The sequence below is a fragment of the Geotrypetes seraphini genome, chromosome 2 (assembly GCF_902459505.1).
Source record: "Geotrypetes seraphini chromosome 2, aGeoSer1.1, whole genome shotgun sequence".
Lineage (NCBI taxonomy): Eukaryota > Metazoa > Chordata > Amphibia > Gymnophiona > Dermophiidae > Geotrypetes > Geotrypetes seraphini.
Window position 1 is genome coordinate 289,097,554 of NC_047085.1, and position 24,062 is coordinate 289,121,615.

At 44.7% G+C, this 24,062-nt stretch overlaps 2 protein-coding genes and 1 pseudogene across 2 annotated transcripts in view; 1 reads left to right on the top strand and 2 right to left on the bottom strand.

The window, feature by feature from the left end:
- Positions 1–2,172, bottom strand: part of LOC117355803 — a 22,656-nt pseudogene extending 20,484 nt beyond the window's left edge.
- SDHA (succinate dehydrogenase complex flavoprotein subunit A) overlaps positions 1–16,441 on the bottom strand; it is a 214,168-nt gene extending 197,727 nt beyond the window's left edge. Inside the window, exons 1-2 of the mRNA XM_033929796.1 lie at positions 16,270–16,441; positions 3,445–3,534 (exon numbers count right to left, since the gene is read on the bottom strand). Coding sequence (XP_033785687.1) covers positions 3,445–3,534; positions 16,270–16,335 — 156 coding nt within the window. The 5' untranslated portion in view covers positions 16,336–16,441. The remainder of the gene's footprint in view (positions 1–3,444; positions 3,535–16,269) is intronic.
- Positions 16,442–16,474: 33 nt separating this feature from the next.
- The window catches only part of CCDC127 (coiled-coil domain containing 127), a 43,348-nt gene continuing 35,760 nt past the window's right edge, over positions 16,475–24,062 (top strand). Inside the window, exon 1 of the mRNA XM_033929797.1 lies at positions 16,475–16,611. The gene's annotated coding sequence lies outside the window, so the exon portion shown is untranslated. The remainder of the gene's footprint in view (positions 16,612–24,062) is intronic.

The window sequence follows — 24,062 nt, forward strand, 5'->3', positions numbered from 1 at the left end:
TTATTCAGAGTAGTGAAGATACAGGAGGATTGCGAAGACCTCCAACGTGACATAATAAGGCTTGAGGAATGGGCATCAACATGGCAGAAGAGGTTCAACGTGGATAAGTGAAAAGTGATGCATGTAGGTAACAAAAATCTCATGCACGAATACAGGATGTCCTGGGCGGTACTTGGAGAGACCTCCCAGGAAAGAGACTTGGGAGTTATGATCGACAAGTCGATGAAGCCGTCCACGCAAAGTGCAGCGGTGGCGAAAAGGGCAAACAGAATGCTAGGAATGATAAAGAAGGGGATCATGAACAGATCAGAGAAGGTTATAATGCCGCTGTACCGGGCCATGATGCGCCCTCACCTGGAGTACTGCGTCCAGTACTGGTCACCGTACATGAAGAAGGACAAGGTACTACTCGAGAGGGTCCAGAGAAGAGCGACTAAGATGGTTAAGGGGCTGGAGGGAGTTGCCGTACAGTGAAATATTAGAGAAACTGGGCCTTTTCTCCCTCGAACAGAGGAGATTGAGAGGGGACATGATCGAAACATTCAAGGTACTGATAGTAGATAAAGACAGACTGTTCACCCTCTCCAAGGTAGGGAGAACAAAAGGGCATAGATTCCATACGAACAGGAAGTTCTTCTTCACCCAGAGAGTGGTAGAAAACTGGAATGGAGTCTGTCATAGGGGAAAACACCTTCCAGGGATTCAAGACAAAGTTAGACAAGTTCATAATGAACAAGGAGGTACGCTGGTGGGACTAGTCTCAGATAGGGTGCTGGTCTTTGACCAAAGGGCCCCCGTGTGAGCGAACTGCTGGGCATGATGGACCACTGGTCTGACCCAGCAGTGGCAATTCTTACGTTCTTATAGCTTTTTATCATTCAATTTAGTTGCCAGTTGTCTAAGATGTGTTAAGTTTTTACATATTGATAGCATTTCACAGTCGCTGTTCCGTCTAGCTGGAACATTCTGTTTAAGGCTAGTCAAGTTTTTAGATAATGGCATAGGGACAAAGTTCATTACCGCCCCATTTCCACAGGCTCTGTCCCCATCCCCATGTCATTATCTAGTACAGAGGATCTAAGGACTGCTTTTAGCACATTACATCTAGGCACTTAACTGTGGCATGCAAATTATACCACTGAGTGGAAGGAGTGGCCTAGTGATTAGAGCAGTGTATCTCAAACTATGTGCCAAGGCACACTAGTGTGCCTCCTGAGATTCCAAGTCTGCCATGGCACACTGAGGAAGAAGAGAGGCGCCTGCCAGCTGACTTTTCTAGCGGTACAGCGCCAGCGCTGCCCGATTCGCCGAAGGCCTGAATGTTTCCCCCCTTCTCTCTAGCATTCTCCGGCTTCCCCCTGGCCTCACCTTTAAAGCTAATTACAGCAACCTGCAGAGGATTATTGGTAGGTAAAATGATTTTTTTTTTTTAATATAGTGATTGAAATATGTCAGTTTTGAGAATTTATATTTGCTGTGTATATTGTGTGTATATGAAAAATGAATGGAAAAAATTGCATTACAATTAGTAAAGGGGATGGGATCAGGGCAGAGCTTGGGTGGGCCTAGGGAGGTCTGTGGTTGATACTCAGTTGATATTTGTTAGACTTAGGGAGTACTTAGTTTGAAGTAGTTGAGAAACACTGCTGTAGGCAATCAACTGGCACCAGTGCCTCTCCTTCTCTTCGGTCTCTTCCCTGCTGGCACCCCCTACTGGTGTCTCAGGGCCCATCTGGAGGACCTCTGCACATGCGCGGATGTTAACATGATGATGTGATGTCATCACAGCGACACCCATGCACTTCTGGGTGTCTCAAGCCGTGGCCACTACCTTTAGTGTGCCCTGGCTCGAGAAAGTTTGAGACACACTGGGTTACAGCTACAGCCTCAGTACCCCGAAGCTCTTTACATAAGAAACGCCTTAACCGGATCAGGCCCTAGGTCCATCTAGTCCGGCGACCTGCACACACGGAGGCCAAGCTAGGTGCTCCCTGATGGAGACCTTGATTACCCGTATCCCTCAATGTGATTTGCAAGAAGGTGTGCATCCAACTTGCGCTTGAATCCCACTTTTTCATCCTAAGCCACCCGGTTCAGTTCTGATGGAATGTTTACCGTTAACACTTTTCTTCCCACAGACATTCTCTCATCTCGCATATGGTCATGTACCATGGCTTTTGCTTTCATTATTTTTTAAATTCTTTATTGATTTTCCAAACTTCAATAATGCAATACAAATATACATAACCAACCATTATCTCCCACCCACCCAATGATCATTCAATAAAACACAGAAGCATAGATTTTCCCAATAACCTTACCCTATTCGAATTAATAATATCCTCCCACTCACCCCAAATGTAAATATTCAAAGATCAAATTAGGACAGAAACTTTTGCTTTCATTATTGTTAAATCGCCGCCAATAGATTATTATGAGATTGTACGTTTATTATGCTTAATACAACTCAATCTCGCACTACTCTTCTTGTATCATTTGTATTTGAACAAGATTTGAATTCTATAATGCGAATGTATTTTCGGTTTTCCCAAGCTGTATTCTTTGGGCAGAGAATTTGGGTCTTTCCAGATGTGACTAAATCCACTTAAGAACGCAGGAAATTGTTCCTGAATATGAGAGAAGAAGTTAAGGCATTGGGGGCTACTTTTTTTGTTGAGCTATCCATGCAAATGTCTAGTTAAGTATGTTGGTATAAAATATGTCTTTTTTTCCTCCAGAACAGCTTAAGGACTTTTTGAATACTAAGAAGCTTGCCCAGGAAATTAAGGGATGATTGAAAGAAAGACCCAAGTTACTTGTATAGGGATGCATTTGAGACATAGATAGCATAATTCTTCTATCATTAAAGCATATGTTCTAATACTTAATTTCAATCAGACTGTACATATAGGTCATAATTCTCCTTTACCTCTTTTCCACATTTTCCATGGTTTAACCATGCTTTTAAGATTAATTTCTATTATCTTCCAGTTGTTTTTTTCCCTAAATGTATCTCTATTTTCTTTAAAGATTGTAGTTCACCCTCCTTTCCTTTTGTACTGGTAATTATTTGTACGTATACAACTGCATGTTTATTTGTATAAAGTTGTTTTATTGTTTGTTTCCCAATTTTAAATTGTCATATGCATTGAAGTATTTGGCATTGCGTGTACAACAAATTTTTAATAAACTTGAAACTTTTAAACCCTGCACTGATCCTTGTGACCCTGGGCAAGTCACTCAATCCTCCATTGCCCCAGGTACGTTAGATTGACAGCCCACTGGAATAGATATAATGCTTGAGTGCCTGATTAAACCACTTAGATAACCTCGATACATAAATTCCTAAAAATAAATAAAAAATATATACTTTTTCATCACATGGTAAAACAGAAAATCATTATTATTGAAAAAAGCCACAAAAAGATTGCTATGTAATCTTACCGAATCTGAGACTTTAACAGATGCATGCTTCTTTCCATTGGTAGTGGAATGCAAACCACGTATAACCACTTGAGAAATTGTAGGCCAAGTCTAAAATGTAAGGTCCAAATAAAAATTAGGCAAAAACAACAGGCATGAATAAACTTTGTACTTATTATTTCCTTCTTGTGTGTCCTGCCACACCAGCCCACCTAAGTGAGTTGTATCCCTTCCTAGCTGGTTCTGGATCTGTACCAGGGGCTCTCCAACCAATCAGGTTTTCAAGATAGCCACAATGAATATTCATGAGAGATTTGCATGTACTGTGTCCAATGTATGCAAATTTCATGAATGTTCATTCTGATATACTAAAAATCTGACTGGCTAAGGAGCCACTGTGGCAGACAAAAGTAGAGATACTGATTCAAAAACCAGCGATACCACCAATATAAAGGCTGTTGGACTAGCATGTTGTTACCAAACCAATTTCAGATACACCCCAAATTCTATCTAATGGGGAACCACTGCAGCCACTAGAATCAAACTAAGGGGCGCTGCAGAATATCGCAGACCCTGGACTCTGCTGCTGTTAACTTGCTGGAGTCCAGAAACCAAGCCAGAGGCAGGCAAAGGACAACTAACAAGCGTCCAACGAAAGTTGAATTCATTCCTAACAAAATGGAAGCCAGTGCTTTCTTCTTCTTTTTTTTTTTTTTGAGGCTAAGCCATTGAACAGGAACCTGAGGACGCCTTAAATTGGAACTGGGGTAATGTAATTGTAGCCCTGGGAATGACACAGCAGGATGGCTCCGCAGTCTGGCTATGCAGGACAGCATCCTTTTCTCTGAAGTAGAGAACTAGGAAGTGGTCTTCAAGCACTGAAGCCATCAAAAAAATGAAACTTTAAGCAAAAAAATACGAAACAGAAGTAGAGCAACAGCAAAATACTTCTGCTCAGACTGCTTGCGGAAATTGAATAAGGAGAAAGATTCTTACCTGCTAATTTTCTCTCTTTTAGTCTCTCCAAACCAGCACAGCTCACTGATGGGCAATAGCTCACCATGACCTGTGGAGACTGAGACATAACTTTTTGGCTGTAGTACAAGTGGGCTGTGCAGTCCCAAATATACTCAGTCTGCTGAACAGGCAAGCAGAACTAAGAAACTAATAAATGCGAATTATAACAGTAATAATAGTCCCCCACAGGAGTAAAAAAAAAAAAGGAGAAAATACTGTTGGAAATTGAATAGAAGGACCTTCAGAAACATCCCCACAGCTTGCCAGCTACACCAGCTGAGCCAAAGGTCGCTGTTCTGTTAATCTCCCCTAACCAATCAAAAAGCACACTCTTCACATGAATCCCAAAAGAACAAGACAGAGACAGACGAGTTGTGCCGATCTGGAGAGACTAAAAGAAAGAAAATTAGCAGGTAAAAACCTAATTTCTTCTTCTTAAGCATCTCTCTAGACCGGCACAGTTCACTGATGGGACGTCCCCAAAGCAGTACCCATCATGAGTGGGACCCGCGAAGGGCAACCATAAGCACACACTCCCCGAACACCAAGTCCTGACTCACCTGAACATCCACATAGTAGTGCTGCACAAAGGAATGGAGAGAAGACCAGACCGCTTCTTTACAGATATCCACCGGAGGCACCAGGGAAGACTCAGCCCAAGAAGCAGCCTGACCCCAAGTAGAATGAGCTTTAAGAAAGTCCAGAACCGATTTCTTTTGAAGAATATATGTTGACGTGACAGTCTCCTTGAACCACTGCGCAATGGTGGCCTTGGAAACACCGTCCCCCTTATGAGAACCCACTAAGAGGACAAAAAGATGATCCGATTTCCGGAACTCCTGGGTCTACTGAACATAAGAGCGAAGGACCCGGCAGACATCCAACGTGCAACTGCCTCTGCTCCAAAGAGCCCTCCCGACTACCCAAGACCAGAAGAACCTAGGACTGGTTGACATGAAAAAGTGAAACCACTTTCGACAGAAAGGAAGGAACAGGCCCTAGCACTTTGTGCTCCCTAGAAAACTCAAAGGTGGGAGGCCTACAAGAGAATCTGCAGCTTGGAAAAGCACCTTGGAGAAGTAATGGCCACCAGAAGACCACCTTAAGAGTAAGGTCCTTCAATGAGCAAGACCCCAGAGGCTCAAAGGGAGGGAGCACGAGCACAGACAGGACCAGATTGAGATCCCAGGCCGGAACTGAAGGCCACACCGGAGGCAGAAGCAATTTGACCGCCCTCAAAAAACAAATGAAGTCTGGAAAAGAGGTTAAATGCCTACCATAAAGCAAACCATGAAATGCAGACAAAGCTGCAAACTGAACCTGGAAGGAAGACCAGGCAAGGCCCCTGTACAGACCATTCTGCAAGAACTCCACGATGTGAGGCAAAGAGGCACGAACAGAAGCCATGCGCAGAACACTACTCTTCAAAGATATACCAAACACACACATAAACCCAAGAAGTGGAAACATAAGAACATAAGTATTGCCGCTGCTGGGTCAGACCAGTGGTACATCATGCCCAGCAATCCGCTGACGTGGTGGCCCTCCAGTCAAAGACCAGCGCCCAACTGAGACTAGCCCTACATGCGTACGTCCATGTTTAGCAGGAACTTATCTAACTTTGCCTTGAATCCCTGGAGGGGGTTTTCCCCTATGACAGACTCCGGAAGAACGTTCCAGCTCTCCACCACTCTCTGGGTGAAGACGAATCTATCCCCTTTCAACTTTAAACAGTGCCCTCTAGTTCTCCCTACTTGGAGAGGGTGAACAACCTGTCCTTATCTACTAAGTCTATCCCCTTCAGTACCTTGAATGTTTCGATCATGTCCCCTCTCAATCTCCTCTATTCGAGGGAGAAGAGGCCCAGTTTCTCTAATCTTTCGCTGTACGGCAGCTCCTCCAACCCTTTAACCATCTTAATTGCTCTTCTCTGGACCCTTCCGAGTAGTACCATGTCCTTCTTCATGTACGGCGACAAGTGCTGGACGCAGTACTCCAGGTGAAGGCGCACCATGGCCTGGTACAGTGGCAAGATAACTTTCTCCGATCTGTTTGTGATCCCCTTCTTTATCATTCCTAGCATTCTGTTCGCCCTTTCACTGCCGCCGCACATTGCGCGAATGGCTTCATCGACTTGTCGATCATAACTCCCAAATCCCTTTCCTGGGAGGTCTCTCCAAGTACTGCCCCAAGAAAGTGTAGATCACTTATTTGAATAACCTTTCTTACCTAAGTGTTCCCATTCAAGAGCCAAGTCGCAAGACAAAAAGGGCCCGGATCTAAAATTGGAATGGGGCCCCGAGTCTAAAGGTCAGGCGAGAGGGGCAGCAGAAGAGGATCTGCCATGAGATGACAAACCAGATCTATGTACCACAGGTGCCTGGGCCAGTCCAGAGCCACCAGGATCATGCAGCCGGGGTGCCGGGCAATGCAAAGAAGCACTCTGCCCACCATGGGCATGGAGGAAACATGTACAGGAGGCTCCACCCACCCGACAGCTAAGGCTGCACCACAGCATCCAGACCCTCAGCCTGAACAACCCTGCGCTGACTGAAGAACCGTGGTGCTTTGGTGTTGACAATTGTGGCCATCAGGTCCATGACCGTCCAACCCCAAGCCTGCATAATCAACTCGAAAGCTGCCGGATCGAGATATCACTCTCCGGGATCCAGGAATTCTGCCTGGACATTCTCCACTCCCGCTTTGTGGGAAGCTGAGATGTCCAGAAGATGAGTCTCTATCCAAGCCATGAGCAGAGCCGCCTCCTGAACCACCAGACGACTCCTGACAATTGACATAAGCCACCGTTGTGGCGTTGTCAGAGAAAGAACCCAAACCGACTTGCTCAATCTGCAACATCTGGAATGCCAGCAACGCCAACTGAATGGCTCTGGTCTCCAGAACACTGATTGACCAAGATGCCTTCTGGAGACCAACTGCCCTGAGCCAAGCGACAGAGACTGAGCTCCCAAGCCAAAGAAACTGGTGTCCGTGAGGAGCACTGAACACTGGGGCTGATCCAGACACACTCCCTGCACCAGTTTGGAAGACTGTAGCCATTACCGGAGACTGCAACAAATCCCGAAGAGGAACGGGAGAGTCTAGATCGTGTAAACTAAGGAAATCATCGTTTAAGCAGAGCATACTGAAGCGGCCGCATGTGAGCCCGAGCCCACCGAACCACAACCAGGGAGGCCGCCATCAACCCCAAGACCTAAAGAAAATCCTGCACCTGAAGCCATTAGAAGGCGAATCTGCGACTGCAACTTGGTCACCCGGGCCTCTGGAAGGAAGATTTTCCCTAAGTCGGTGTCCAAAAAGAATCCTGAGGTACTCCAGGCACCGAGATGTTGTCAACCGGATCTAGGAGGATGACCACCCATCCCAGCGACTGTTGAAAGTCCACAACCAGAGCCATAACCCAGAAGCTCTCCTGAAAAGACTTTGCTCAGATCAACCAATCGTCCTGATAGGGACAAACCAGAATTCCCTCTTTAGGTAAGGCCACCGCCAAGACCACAATAATTTGGTAAACGTCCACGGAGTTGTGGCCAGACCAAAAGGAAGCACACAAAACTGATAGTGCCATCCCAAAATCACAAAGCAAAGGAACCTCTGATGGGAGGCACGAATCGGAACATGAAAGTAGGTCTCCGTCAGATCGAGAGAAGTCAGGAATTTCTCCAGTTGAACCTCCAGAAAGCACAGTTACTTACCATGACAGGTGTATCCAGGGACAGCAGGCAGCTATTCTCAACATGTAGGTGACATCATCCCTGATGCAGATAGTTTCACAAGCTGATTTGCTTGCAGAACTTAGAAAGTTTGCGAGTGCTTTCTCGTCCACGCAAGGGCACGCGTCTCCTCAGTTCAGATAGCTAGCAGAGAAGCCAACCCGGGGAGGTGGGTGGGTTGTGAGAATAGCTGCCTGCTGTCCCTGGATAACACCAGTTACAGTAAGTAACTGTGCTTTATCCCAGGACAAGCAAGCATGTCGTCAATGTTGATGGGATTGGGAGCAACATTGACGACATGGGTCAATGACTGATTAAGCGGCAGACTCCAGAGAGTAGTGGTTAACGGTACCCCCTCCAATACATCGGAGGTGACCAGTGGAGTGCCACAGGGTTCGGTCTTGGGACCGATTCTTTTCAACATATACATAAGAGACTTGACTCAGGGGCTTCAAGGTAAAATAACATTATTCGCCGACGACGCCAAACTATGCAACATAGTAGGTAACAGCGCTTCGCCCGACAGTATGGAGCAGGACCTGCTCTTATTGAACATTGGTCCTCGACTTGGCAGCTGGGTTTCAATGCTAAAAAATGTAAGGTCATGCACCTTGGCAGCAGAAACCCGTGCAGAACTTACACTCTAAATGGTGAGACCTTAGCTAGGACTAGGGCAGAATGTGATTTGGGAGTGATCATTAGTGAAGACATGAAAATTGCCAATTAGGTGGAGAAAGCTGCATCTAAGGCTAGACAAATGATCGGATGCATCCGTAGAGGTTTCGTCAGCCGGAGCCCCGAAGTCATAATGCCTTTGTACAGATCCATGGTGAGACCTCATCTGGAATATTGTGTTCAATTCTGGAGACCACATTATCAAAAAGATGTGCGGAGAATTGAGTCGGTTCAACGAATGGCCACCAGGATGGTCTCAGGACTCAAGAACCTCCCATATGAGGAAAGACTGAATAAACTGCAGCTATACTCGCTCGAGGAATGTAGAGAGAGGGGGGACATGATTGAAACGTTTAAATATATCATGGGCCGCATCAAGGTGGAAGACGATATCTTCTTTCTTAAAGGACCTTCGACCACAAGAGGTCATCCGCTGAAAATCAAAGGCGGGCAATTTCATGGCGACGCCAGGAAGTATTTCTTCACCGAAAGGGTGGTCGATCATTGGAATGGGCTTCCACTGCAGGTGATTAACGCCAGCAGCGTGCTAGATTTTAAAAAGAAATGGGATATGCATGTGGGATCTCTATCGGGATAAAGTCTGAGGGTGGGTCACTAGGTGGGCAGACTTGATGGGCTATAGCCCTTTTCTGCCGTCATATTCTATGTTTCTATTCTCAACATGTGGGTGACCTCCAAGCTAACTAGTATGGGATGGAGGGAGAGTTGGCAATTTAGGAGAATAAATTTTGTAAAACGCTGCCTGGCTGAAATGGCCATCCCATCTGGAAAAAGTATACAGACAATAATGAAAGGTGAATGTATGAACCGAGGACCAAGCGGCAGCTTATCAGATTTCCTCAATAGGAGTAGATCTAAGGAAAGCTACTGATGCCGCCATGGCTCTGACTTTGTGGGCTGCGACTCGACTCTGTAGATGCAGTCCCAGCCTGAACATAGCAGAAAGAGATGCAAGCCGCTAACCAGTTGGAAATGGTGCGCTTGGAAATCGAATGTCACAACTTGTTTGGATTGGAGACAAAAAGTTGAGGAGCAGATCTATGTTGTTGAGTGCATTGCAAATAGAAAGCCAAAGCACACTTACAGTCTAGAGTAAGAAGAGCTGTTTCTCCAGGATGAGAATGAGGCTTTGGAAAAAAACACTGGAAGTACAATTGATTGGTTGAGATGAAATTCTGAAACCATTTTAGGTAAGAATTTAGGATAAGATGTAGACGTCTGTTTTGCCTGGAGAAGAGTAGAAAGAACCTGTTCCGAATAACCCTTACGCCCCAGCCGTGACCTTTCAAGAGCTAGGCCGAGTGGGACGAATTTCCATGTTGATCGACCCATGGGTGATCAGGAGGTACCGGGAACCACAACAGCTTGCCCACCAACAAACCCCCTCAAGATCACCTTACCATGAAAGCGAGCTATGAGATGCAACACACCCAATCATCGGCCAAGGGGAAACACTTAAAGAAGATGACCCAGAGGCCAGTAAAGAGCCAACACTTCTACCCCCTCCGACTCCCACTCCCTGGGTCTGCTACAGATCCGAGGAAGCTTGCATTTCAAGATGAGGCCATGAGGTCTAGTTCTAGGAGATCACACCTCTACACAATGAGCTGAACGGCTGATCTAACAGTTCCCAATTTCCGGGATATAGACGATTTTTGCTGAATAAGTCTTGTCTAAACATTTTTCCTGTCCCGAAATGTGAGCCGCCAATAGAAGATGAGCTACCACCCACCGAAGTCGCTCGACAAACGAGGACTTTGCGTACCTCCCTGGCTGTTGAAATGCCACCGCCTTGACATTGTCCTAAAAGACCCTCATCGGCCAGCCCTGAAGCATGGTCTGAAATGCCTGATGCGCTAGCCTGATTGCCCACAACTCAGAAGACTGAATGAGCACTTTGCCGCCTCCTGAGACCAGACTCCTTGCGCTGAGGATTGAAGGCACTGAGCCCCCAACCCAACAGACTGGCATCCTTGGTGACTACGAGCCAGTTCAGTGATGACTGGGGCATGCCTTTGAACAGATTGATCTCACTGAGCCACCCATTTATGCAGAGAGATGTCTGAGGAGTCCACTGCTGCAGTGTTCTCATGTGAATGCAAGCCTAAGGCCCCACTTTCAGAGTTTCCACCATGGATCCTAGAACCTGTACATAATCCCATACTCTCGGTCTGGGTAACTGAAGGCAGTGAACCTGAGACTGTAACTTGTTGCCCCGGACTCTGGGAAGAAACACCCCCACATACACACAGATGTTCCAATTATTGGGACGGGTTACAAGAGCTCTTTGGAAATTTGAAGATCCACCCCAAAGATTGAAGAAGAGAAATCACCCGTTGTGTCACTGTCCTGTCTGGAAGATGCTAGAATTAACCCGTCGTCCAAGAAAGGATGTACCTGAATCCCCTCTTTGCGATGACATGCCGCCACTACCACAATCACCTTCAAAAATGTTTGTAGAGCCATGGCTAGGCCAAAAGGTATCTGCCAAAACTGAAAGTGCTGCCCGAGGATGGCAAAGCAAAAATACCGCTGATGTGGTGGCCATATGGGAATATGTAAGGAATTCCCCTGGTTGAACCACTATAATGACTGATCTCACAGTTTCCTTACGGAAATGTCTGACTGAGAAACTAATTGACCCTTATGAGATCCAGCACCAGTCTGACCGATCCCCCCCTTCTTGGGCACTATGAAGTAAATGGAATAACTTCCCTTGCCCCTTTGCTCCGGAGGAACTGGAACTACTGTCCCGTTGAAGGGGGCCTTGCACTAGTGCTGCCTGATTCACAATTCGAATCAATTTAAAACAAAAAACAAAAAAAATTGGCCTCACGATTTGGTGACTGACCCTCAACCTCCTCGAGCAGGAGCGGCAGCGCTGCCGCTCCTGCTTTAGTGGGGGAGGGTTATTCGGGAAGTGTTGGTGTTCGGCTTCCCCCCTGGCTTCCTGCGCATCCATTTACCTAATTTCAGCAGCCTGCAGAGAGCATCGCCAGTGCTAGCGATCTTTGCAAGCTGCCATAGGCCTTTGGAGATGTTTCTTCTGCCATGATCCTGCCTCTGACGTCGGAGGAGGGGTCGGACCGCAGCAGAGGGAAGACAGCTCCGAAGACCTATGGCAGCTTGCAAAGATTGCTAGCACTGGTTGCTGAAATTAGGTAAATGGATGCGCAGGAGGTCAGGGAGGACCATGCAGGCCTTTGGGGTGGGGGGAGAACAGACCTTCAGGGGAGGGAGGCCCTGATTTAGAAGAATACAGAATGAGAGAAGGGGGGGTTCAAAGAGACACGCATATGCCAGACTTTGGGGGGAAGAAATAATGGGTCTAAAAACAGAGGAGAGGGAGAGAGATGGTGGACAATGGGATTTAGGGAGGGAAGGAACAGAATGGGAGAGAAGTTGGGCACAAGGGATGGTGTGGAGAGGGGGATAGAGGTACTGGATAGGAGGGTAGTTGGGAAAAGAAAGGGAGAGATGGTGGATCCTGGGGTGGTGGGGAAGAAGGGAGAGATGCTGGATGAAAGGGTAGTTGAGAAAAGGTGGATCTGTGGATGGAGACAAAAAAAGGAAAGATGCCAGACCTCTGGGGAAGGGAAGGGAATGGAAGGGGAGGCCAGAGATGGAAGATGGATGGTTAACATGGAGAAAGAAGAAAGAAGGAGACCCTGGCAAGCAACTTATCAGAAGACAACCAGAGCCTGGGACCAACAAGATTTGAATGACCAAACTAAAGGTAGAAAAAATAATTTTATTTTCTGTTTTGTCATTACAATATGTCAGATTTGAAACGTGTATCCTGCCAGAGCTGGTGTTAGATCACAAACGTAAGCTAGGATTTAACAGAGAGAGGAAAAGTCTTTATTGTTTATTTTGTTTACACCACAGCACCAGAGTGATTAGGAGAAGGCAAAGGGGGTGAAGAAGTTATAAAATAAACCCACCAGGATGTTTGAGAAAAAAAAACAAAAAAAACACCCACTTGGGCAGGAAAATCGAATCAAAAAAATCGATTCAATAGGCTGAATTAAATCGAAATTTTATTTCCTGAATCAGGCAGCACTACCTTGCACCAACATCACTTTGGCTACTCAATACACAGTAACACCAAGAAAGAATCTGGAAGGGGAGAGGAGGATTCAAAGTTGCAATCACCCTGAATAACATCCAAAGCTCATTGACTGGACATCATCATTTCCCCTCCTCCGTGAGAAAGCCTGACAGACATCCACCTAATGAGCTGGCAGAGGAACTCGGAGTAAAGCACAGGAGCTCAGGGTACGGGCTGGACGAGAGTTGTAAGTTCTGGACAGAAGAAAGGAACTCTCCTGCGAAAATTCCAGTTTTGTGTTGTAAGAAGGAACATAAGGAGGACTAAAAGACAGCCAACCTGGACTATACATCTTGGAATTATGAAGAGAGGGCCGTTTCGGGGAGGACGTAAAAGAACTCCTAGGATTAATCTGCAGTAACCTATGTTACTCGGAATCCTTAAAATCCACTACCAACTCCTTCAGAGCTTGTCCAGAAACCAATTGCCCTTAAAGGGAAGGCGCACTAGGCGCAATCTAGAAGCTGCATCCATCGCCCCATGGCATAAGATCTGCATCTTGATACCTATAAGACAAGGCTTCAATCTCGAATGAGAACTTTAGGGATGATTCCAACTGCCAAATAGCCTTTACCACCCTGAGACTTGTCTGCGTCGTTGCTCAGAGCCGAAAATAGAGCTAGCATAGTAATGTGGACAGGAACCAATTTGGAAAAAGGGACTTGTATACTATCTTTTTCATTGGCTTTGGCATTCAAAGTGGTGGGCTTATAGGATTAAGTGACTTGCCCAGAATCACAAGAAGCTGTACAACCCTTCCTGCCAATTTGGGGGGCTGTCTAGCACATGCCATGAGAAGATGGCGGCCTCAGAATCCTGTGCGGAGGTTCTGCCGCTCTAAAAATAAAGACAGTCCTGCCCGCACTTAGAAGTAAAGTGCCACCAGGCCACCATGCTCCACCACTAGAGTCTCCCCCAACTCCAAATCTATTCCTACCACCACAAATTTCTATAGCGCTATCAGATACATATAGCACAGCACCGAGGCACAAAGAAGAAGGAAACAACCATTCATGCATATTTTCACCAGACAGATACCCCGGGGATAGGAGATATCCTTATCTAGACTTGGGTACTCTCCTGCTGCTGAACTCTCTCAGTGGCAATTTGCCTCCTGCTGACCCAATCCATAGACAAACTGAAACTGGGCAGCCGAACACAGAACCGAGGCACCCTCCAAAGCACCCACAAGCAAGCCAGGATGGGCCCTATGTAAGAAGAAAGCATTGTGGATCAACAAAAACTCACCGAGCCTGACTGCAGCGTCCCTGCCAAAGCCTGCCCTATCCTTGCTGATGTGTCTGACCCAACAACACAGCAGTCGGGGCACACGGTAAGGAATCCAGCCCCGGGAAAGAAGGTTGTGAATGCAGTGGTGCTGCCACTAGAACAAGAGAACACATGCGCTTCCTATGCACGGGAAAGGCCCAGCTCCTGACACCATGCCAAACTCACTCCCGGAGCTCTCCGAGCAACCTGATACACACGTTCTCAACTAAATTCGCCGTTTACTAATGCACAAGCACCGTTACACTATATAGCTGTCCTACAAGGTATAGTCGGTTTAAAATTAAATTCGCACAATTCGAACTACACACCCGCAACACTGGAACCCGAAGTCCAAACACTCTTTCACAAAGGATATTCACGACGTCAGAAATCAACTTCATTGTTAGGGCCAGTAGATGCCGGTTGCTCAGCACAGACATGGGAGAAAAACCAGACATCCAATTTTGGTCTCATTCTTTTTTCTTTTTTCAATGAATGTGAGAAAGAAGAAAAGTAGAGACCAAGTCAGGCCCTCAATCACTGGAGGGAGGGTGGGGCAGGGACCTGGGGGGGGGGGGGGCCCAGGTGTAACCCCTAAAGCTAGCACCATTCAGCCAGGCACCCCTGTCTCACTGAAGAGAAACCTCAACAGGATTAATAGAATTGCCTAGTCACAGCCAGAATTCAGGAGCTAGTTGAAAAGCGACCATCCGCCTGCTGGAGATAGAGCTTATAAGTTGCAGGAGGCATGCCAGCCAATAGGACCACCTGTTAATCAGTTCCTCTATCTCCACCTGCTGGTAGATGTGTGCTATCCCACTAGTCTCTGGATTAATCTGTTGCTAAGGAAAATTAAGTTTAAACGACTTGTCCAAACTCCAAAGAAACTACTTACTGTACAATGAGATTTGAACCAGGGTCCCCTAGTTCTCAGTCTGCTGCTCTAACCACTAGTTAGTCTCCACTTACTCCCTCACCAGCAGTTGCCTTCAAAATTGGAGAACAGCAGTGGAGCTAGTAGGTCCACTACCAAAGATAAAGGGTCTCCTGATCTGGGTATTCCATGGGACCTCAATTTAAAGAATACTCTGTCCTGAATCTACATATCATTGTGCAAAAAGAGCCATGATTTTTCCTACAGACTTTTGTTTAACTACAGCTGTGGAGGATTTGGGGTTTGTTTTAAGAACATAAGTTGGAGAAGTGTGTTTATTAATAAATAAAAATGCAAAAACCAACTGCTTTTTTACAATTTTGCATTGCAGCACTTAAAACACAATATTTACATCATTTTCACGCGAACTGCTTGCCGCTAAAACTCTTTCATGAAGAGACTTTGAAGACGTGCCCTTTGCATGAAGGATAGCCCCAAAAGCCTGTATGTGACATTCTCGACCCTTTCCTTGCGTTTCATTGGGAAGTGCTACTGCACTTGTCAACAAATATGCCCTGCGACAACCCAGAAGCGCCGAAATAAAGCGAGTCCAAAGTTCGGGGTGGCAGCGTTGACTAAGGTGCCACGAACCCTTGAACCAGCCCTACTAGTGTTGTTATATCTTTGGACTATAAATTCCATCTGAAATCTGATAACATTACTCCTGTCCCCGAGCTCAAAAATCAAACTCCCCGGTGCTCCATGTTTCTCAGGTGTCTCCTCTCTACCACAGGCGCTGGTACCAAAGCTCCCTACCAAACTTAACATTAAAAATATTTTTTATTTTTTTTTTGGGGGGGGGAGGGAAATACTACTTCGCTTAAAAGGAAACATCGGGTCTGGGTAAAACCAGGATTTGCAGGATCTCCAGGATCCTCATAGACTTGTGTTGAGATCCTGGTAAAAATTGCAGGATTTTCCAGGATCCTGATCCACCTTAATCATTGAAAAAGATGACCTTGAGTGACTATCCTTTAACTCATTCCCCGACACCAGTACTGTACGTCGATGCTAAGCACCACCTATCCAAACGCTCGCAAACAGCACAACCCACTACACCTGAACTGCAAACGCCAAACATTCACCTTTCTCAGGGACAACAATCCTTTTCCAAGCTCTAGCGCCCCACCGCGAACACCCGCCATCAACATCCCGTCTCCGGCTCGCTACGAGGCCTCGCCCAACTTTATTGGCCTGGCAACTGCACCTATCTAGACCAATGGCGGACGACGCCTGTGCTGCCGAAGCAACTCTGGCCATTGGAGAAGGCGCCTGCGCCAAAGGAAAAGCTTCCGGTATCAAATACCCCCCCCCCCACCCTCCCCACTGAAAGCACCAAAACAAACTGTAAGAGTCTTTTAGAGCAGTAAGAGTCAGGGAGCTACGGACAACGTTTTGTTGATTATTCAGTGGTGCGCAATAAATCGGTGAGTGAATTTGCTTCCCTAGCTCTGTGCTTTTGTCTAATAAGGGGTTATACGCCTCTTTCTCCTGAAAACGTTCAGAGGTCTAGGGCAGAGTTTATCATCAAGGGTTTAAGTACATTTCTTTCCCCTCATAGCCAAAAGTAGTGTTATTGTGTGTGTATATATATATATTTATATATGTATAGTCTTTGAGAATTAAAATCGAAAGCTTATTGCTTGGGGAAGAGGCGTCATACAGGCCTGAAGTGCTAAAAAACATTTTTCTTGTTAAGAAAATCTTTTCTGCATTTTCTAAATGTGCATCTTGTAGGTTTATCTGTTATCTGGGTTTTGGAGCATTACTTTATTTTGACTTTCATAAGAAGCTTGGCTCACTAGATATTACAAATGAGCTGTTTTTACTAAAACAGAAGAGGAAATAGTCATGGTAGTAGAGACGGGAACGTGTCTGATTAGGAGGGTTTATTGCTAGGGAATTTGGGGGAGCAACATCTAAGCAGGATATTTATGAAGCTGATAATCTTTCTGGTACTACTCTATACAAGGCAAGATTAACCTTTTAGTGGTCTATAAGCAAACAAGTAACGTTTTCAACCCCCTATCCAGCCAGCTGATTAACCGTTCTCCTTAACTGTATCCATGACATCCTGTTTGTCCGTCTTGGCTGTTTAGATTGTAAACTCTTTCGAGCAGGGACTGTTTGCTTCTTCTTTGTGAATCTGTGCAGTGCTGTGTGCGTCTGGTAGTGCTATAGAAATAGTAGTAGTAAGATGGGAGTGTACATTAGATTCTACATCAAATTACCTTAGGTCATGTTAATATGGGGCTTTTAAAATACTCGGACATCAAAAAAATCTGAACTTGCAGTTACATTATAGTTTACATATACAGTAGCTGGTTTGGAGAAAGACATCATAAGCGTGTGCTTAAATACCCCCAGACTCTAGGAAGTTCAAGCTCCCCCTTTATCCCTCAAAATTCAGTAAGCACTCTCCTCAAGCTAGGAAGTGTTGCTGATAAAGTCCTTGGCTTTATAAAGAAAACAACAAGCTAAGCGATTGAAAAAATGTATTTACCCTACATATTCACAACTACACATGACTTTGTTGTTCTAATGTTTTTTTAAATTAATTTTTCATGATGTTACGTGACAAATAACATTTCCAGAAATTTGCAAGAAAAAGTAAACAAAAGCAAGCAACTATTCAAATCACATCAAGCAAGCAAACAAGCCCACATTTTGGATGAGAAATCAGAGAAACACTTTAAAAAAATCACCAACCCCCTCTCCCTTTTATCAAACCACGTTGCTGAGCAGCACAAGCTAAATGCCAAGGTGCCCAAATGATTAGAATTGGAGATTGGCAGGGTGACTGAACACCACAGCAAACCACAGTTTAACTGTAGGGACAGAAAAAAAATTGGGTCGTCTGTCGTTGAAATGGGAACAAGGCCTTTGACCGCCTGGTTTTGTGAAACTGGAAGTTACATCAGTGAAGGCCTCAGTGCAGGCCTTTGAAGATTGTTCTCCATGGCGGCTGAGGCTGAAGATAAAATAGGCACAGGCTGAGTGGGGAGTTGAGGAGGAACATTTAGATGCTGACTTGCATGGGAGACGCTGCTGGATTCACGGGGGAGGTTTCTGCTGCATGGGTGGCACTGCTGATTTGCAGGGGAGGATTCTGCTGCTTGGGAGGGCTGCTGGACTCTTGGAGGGGTTCTGCTGCTATGGACTTGTCTGGGGGCTTAGTGGAAGGCAGATGGGGGCTGTAGCTGGACGTGGTCTGGGAGGCTGAAGCTGGATCTGGTCTAGGGGCTGAGTGGAAGGGAGATTGGGGCTAGAGCTGGACGTGGTCTGGGGGGCTGAGTGGAAGGGAGATAGGGGCTGGAGCTAGAAGGAATGGAAAGAGGTGCTGGACCCATGTGGGTTGGGCTGGAAGGAATGGAGGGACTGGACCTGCAGGGTGCTAGATCCATGTTGGGAGGGGAGCTGGAGGGAAGGGAGAGAGGTGTGGGGTGACTGGAGCTGGAAAACAAGAAGAGAGATGTTGGACCTGCAGGGAGGAGGAGAGAGAAGGGAAGGGAAAGAAAAGTTGTTGAACCAAGGGGATGACGGAAGTGAAATACTAAACACAACAAAGGGATGGAGGAAAGAGAATGAAAGACATTGGAGTAAGGGAGTGAGTTGGTTAAGAAAAGGCAGAATGAAACAGAAACCAGAACCTGAGATGAACATGATAATAAAAATATAATGATCAGACAACAAAAGGTAGAAAATTTTTTTTCTATTTTGTGATTAGAATATATCAGATTTGAAATGTGTATCCTGGTATTAGATATAGGGGGACCACAAAGCCCAATAAGAGGCTGTGCCTTCTTCAGCTTCCAAGGGGCAGTTAACCTAGTTGCATTACCCTAACACTTTTCCATGTGTGTCTGTGTGTCTGAGGTATTCTGTTAGCATGATTTTTCTGTGTAGCATTCTGTAGTAATTTGGCTTGTTCAGTTGTATAATATACAAATCATTCTTTACTCTACAAAAACAAGACAACTGTAATGACCAAGAATTAGAATACATGGTCTGCAACCTGAAAAACCAGGAAGGTAGGAAAGACATAAAACTGCTCTTAATGTACCAACCGCCAGGTAACTGGAACAGGGTAGAAGATAAAATCACTAACCTGATCTCACACTATGCCACTAACTACCCTAATCTGGTGGTCATAGGTGATCTAAACCTGCACCTAGAAATACAGGATGATCCAAAGGTATGAAATTTCCTAAGCTTAATGGAACAACTAGAACTTGCTACTTCCCCACAGGTCCCTACACACAAAGGCGGACATTGTCATGACTTCATCTCACACTCAGTAAATAGACCAGATCACAAATTGAAAGACTTCACAGTGTGGGAGCTAGTTATATGGTCAGACCACCATCTCTTGAACTTCTTCCTAAAGATATCCAAAACAATGATACAACCAACAAAATAAATAAGATACATTACAAAAATACCCACAGAAGAATTTTGGGAGGGAAATAAACAGAAAATTATAATCAATAAACGGAGACATAGACAACATTACAGCTTGGCAAATACTGTTTTAGACAAGACTGCACCAATGAAAACAAGAAAACTAAAGCACTAAAATAATCCATGGTTCACGGAACAGGCACAAAGGAGAGGAACAACACCTCGCCTTGAGATACAGACAGTCCAGTGGAAGGCAAGGAAGATGTCTATTAAACCAATGAGAAGATCTTTATTCATAAATGTAGTCCCAACAAGGATCCAAATTTCAGCTTAATCAAGATGCCTTCCTCAGGGGACACTCATATAAAACTCACTGAACGCGCTGAGGAGTGGAGCCGCGTTAGTAGCAGGAAGCAAAAAAGTCATACTATGATTACCTGATTACCCAATCCAAAAACTATTCCAAATATCTCTACAAACTCTACAGAAGGACCAGCGTCACAACAACTGGACGCAGACAACCTAGCACACTACTTTAAAGAAATAAAATCAGAACAGTGAGAGTAACATTCAAAAACAACCAAGACCCACACCTAACTAAAAACAATGAAACAGAAGGGTTTCCAGCAGACAGATGCTGGTCAGCATTCAACCCAATCACGGCACAAGAGATCCTAAACTAGCTGAAGAGAGTAGCCAAACAACACTGTCACCTAGATATATGTCCAGCTAGTCTGCTAACTCAGGCACCCCCAAGTTTCTGCATTAGGTGACAAACCTAACAAACAGATGCCTAGAAAATGGTCTCTACCCCAAAATAATATCAGCTATAGCATTGACACCCACACCTAAAGCTAAAAACCTGGTCATGACCAAAGTAGAAAACAAGGTCGATAGCAGGTGGTCCAATGGCCTGCAAAACTACTAGAATTCTGCATTATACAATTAGCTACTTTCATAGATCAATCAGATGGCTTCCTAGATCACAATATGACTTCAGACCGAGGCGCAGCACTGAATCCCTACTACTTGAACTAACATCTAAAGTAAGACATCAATTCAGCAAAGGCAAACAATTTGACATCTCTGGAGCTTTTGATGCAGTAGACCACTCTCTTCTGCTTCTCAAACTAAATGAACTTGGAGTACTAGGTGTAATACTGCAATGGTTTTCACAATTCCTAAAAATAGAACTTACAAAGACTGGAAAAATGAGAAGAAATTAAAAAAAAATGGAAGGCTAACTGGAATTTCACGAGGCTCGCCAACATCTCCTGCATTAGAACATAAGAACAGCCTTACTGGGTCAGACCAATGGCCCATCAAGCTCAGCAGCATGTTCTCACGGTGGCCAATCCAGATCACTAGTACCTGGCCAAAACCCAAGGAGTAGCAATATTCCATACTATCAATCCAGGCAAGCAGTGGCTTCCCCCCTGTCTTTGTCAATAACAGACTATGGACTTTTCCTCCAGGAACTTGTCCAAACCTTTCTTAAAACCCAGCTACGCTATCTGCTCTTACTTAACATTTACTTTAAGAGCATTGGAGAATAACCTTCCCTTGACCAAAGATCATATCTTCTCTTCTGCAGACGATATCTTCATTCTCTGTATATCCAAAGAATCCTTCAATAACACCATAACATATCTGAAAAATACCATCATTGACCTCAGTACCTGGGTGATGAGAAACTTCCTCAAATTTAACAAATCTAAGATAAGAATATTGTACTTCAGAGACTATAACTCGCTACCGAACACAGAGCTAAAACTGTCCACTGGCGAGAGTCTAAAAATAGAGAATACCTCCAAAGTCCTGAGAGTTATACTAGACTCAAAATTAACCTTTAACCCATTACCTCTCTAGTAGAAAAGTTCTTCTTTAAGATGAGACAACTAAGAACAATAAGACCAGTCCTGACTGAAGCCAACTTCAGGACAGTAGCTGTACTAATACCACACTTGGACTACTGCAACTCACTATAAGGTGGCATTGCAGAAAAGGAATGCAAAAGACTTCAACTCCTACCAAACACAGCTGCAGGACTAATTGAAAAAAAAAAAAAAAAGCCGATACGAGAGGGCAAGTCCGCTATTAAAGCAGCTACATTGGCTACCGATGAAAAAAGGATCCAGTTCAAGATAGCCTGAATGGTCCACAATGGTGAGAATTCAGAGGGACTTACTTTTGTCATTAAAGTCATCTACATTCTATAGAACGCTACAAACTAACCTCCCCATCTCCTCAACAATTACAGCGAAAGAAAATTTCCGAAACTACCTCGAATATCAAGGACCTTTCATCTGGAACAAACTGCTAATACAACTAAGGCAACCCATGAACTACCTAGAATTCTGGAAGAAGCTGAAGTCACACCTCTTTTCACTATAGCCACTTTCTTACTCTCACCTCCTTCTAAGCCAATACTCTTGCACACAATGTAACTTCAGATCTTATTGTAAACCACATTGATTCCTTGCAAAGAATTGTGGTATATAAGATACTGTATTGTATTCTTGCTGGTATAATCTTAATATGACAATTTCTCAAGGTGGTCTAAGAAATATGATGAAATCAAAACATTTACCAACCTGAACATCCTGCCTGTTCAAACATGTTCCTTTGGTCATTTTCATCAAAGCATTTCTCATGGTGTTGTTTTATTTGGGCCACCAAGCCTTGCGTTTCTTTATTGCAGTCTTTGCATTGTGCATGCATGTCTGCCTTAACCCAAGTCCCAATTTTTAACCAAAGGTAGAGAAACTTCATTAAAATATTCCCAAACTGGGTCTCTTTTCACGGCCTGTTGCCATTATAGGTTTTCTCCTCCAAGAAGAGAATAATATGATAAACCTCAGGCTATACACACAAAGATTCAACGACTTTTGGAGTATTCTGTTTTGAAGGGTTTACTTTCATTTTTACTGCTTGCCCCTCCCTCCTCATACTTAGTGGAGGGGGGGGGCTTGATATTCCAATGTGTAGTTTACATATTCAAAGTGATTTACGTATTTTAGACAGGTACTTATTTTGTATCTGGGGCAATTAAGTGTTAAGTGACTTGCCCGGAATCTCAAGGAGCTGCAGTGGGAATTGAACTCATAATCTCAAGGTGCTAAGGTAGCTGCTCTAACCACTGGGCCAATTCTTAGCTTGTGCAAATATATAAATTTAGCGCTTAAGTAAGGGGTTAGTTCTGTATACATTGATTTGCAAATGAGCAATGGGGCTAAGGTCTTTTCTCAACTTTAAGTTTTATAACATTTTTGCTATGAAGAAGCATATTATCTCTGCAGACACAAATTCACAGTTTTGAGAAATGCAAATGTGATAATATCTTTTAGATAGAAAAATTGCTGTAACATTATAAATGGATTAATGGAATTTATTTACCAAAAAATTAAACATTGCATAAATCATGCTCTATAATTAAAAACTAATCCTTATTTCAAGGTGAATAACATTTGGACTACATATTATTTTTTTAAAAAACCCCAATTTAAATCCATTTTATTTAATTATTTTTTTTACTCATTAATTTTTATCCACCCTGAGTGAGTCCCCTCAGCATAGTCATGGCTCTTGATCATCTCTATGCCTTTGCTGAGGAGCTTGTAAAGTGTTGGGCCTTTCAGAAGGTGGACACCTTGATTACACAGTCATGAAGGCAACCACTGTACCTGTCCAAGGGTGCTCAGCCCTTAGGGAGCTCCATGAAAAGAATATAGAGCAGCAGCTCCACCAGGCATTTTTGGCATTCAGGCTGCTATTTGTGGTGGTTACATTGTTTCATGCTGTATTGGTTCAAGGAAAATAGGGGCTGGAGTCATTTCCTATTGGCAATCTGCACGAGGCAGGAGCATGGGAAGTTTGTTCCTGCCCCAAAAGCCCGCTAGACCACCAGGTAAGGTCGGGTTGCCGGGGGGAAGGCGGGAGTGAGTCGGAGCCGGATAAGAAGTTATTCACGGTTTTCACACTTTGTGATCCGGCTCTGCCCCTATCCCCCGCGAATACTGAGGGAGAAGTATAGTTGAAAGCAGACACAGCAACTTTTGCCCTGCAATCTGCTCTATGGAGCAAGAACCTGCCAGTGCTTATGAGAGGCAGGAAAAGGCACTGTAGTCAAAGTGACAAACCCTGATAAAAAGATAGACTCTTGTGTTTGGTGCAAGGGCCCGGTGAAGGGAACTTTGCAAGGACTACTGAAGTCTGGGCACCTTGCTGGTTTTGGCCTGTTGCCAGCCCAAAGGACTGTTGTAGTTTTCTTTTCCTTCTTTTGAGGCGTTTTTTTTTTTTCTGATACTTTGGGCCTGCTTGAAGTAAGGCAGCCCAGAAGGGGTGGAACTTTTGGGGGGGACTTACTGATACTTGTTTGAGCTGTTAAAAGCAAGTGTTTTTCTCTTTTGATGATGGTGCCTGTTGGCACTAAATTTATGAACTTACCTGAGCATTTGAGCTATCCACCTTTTGGGAA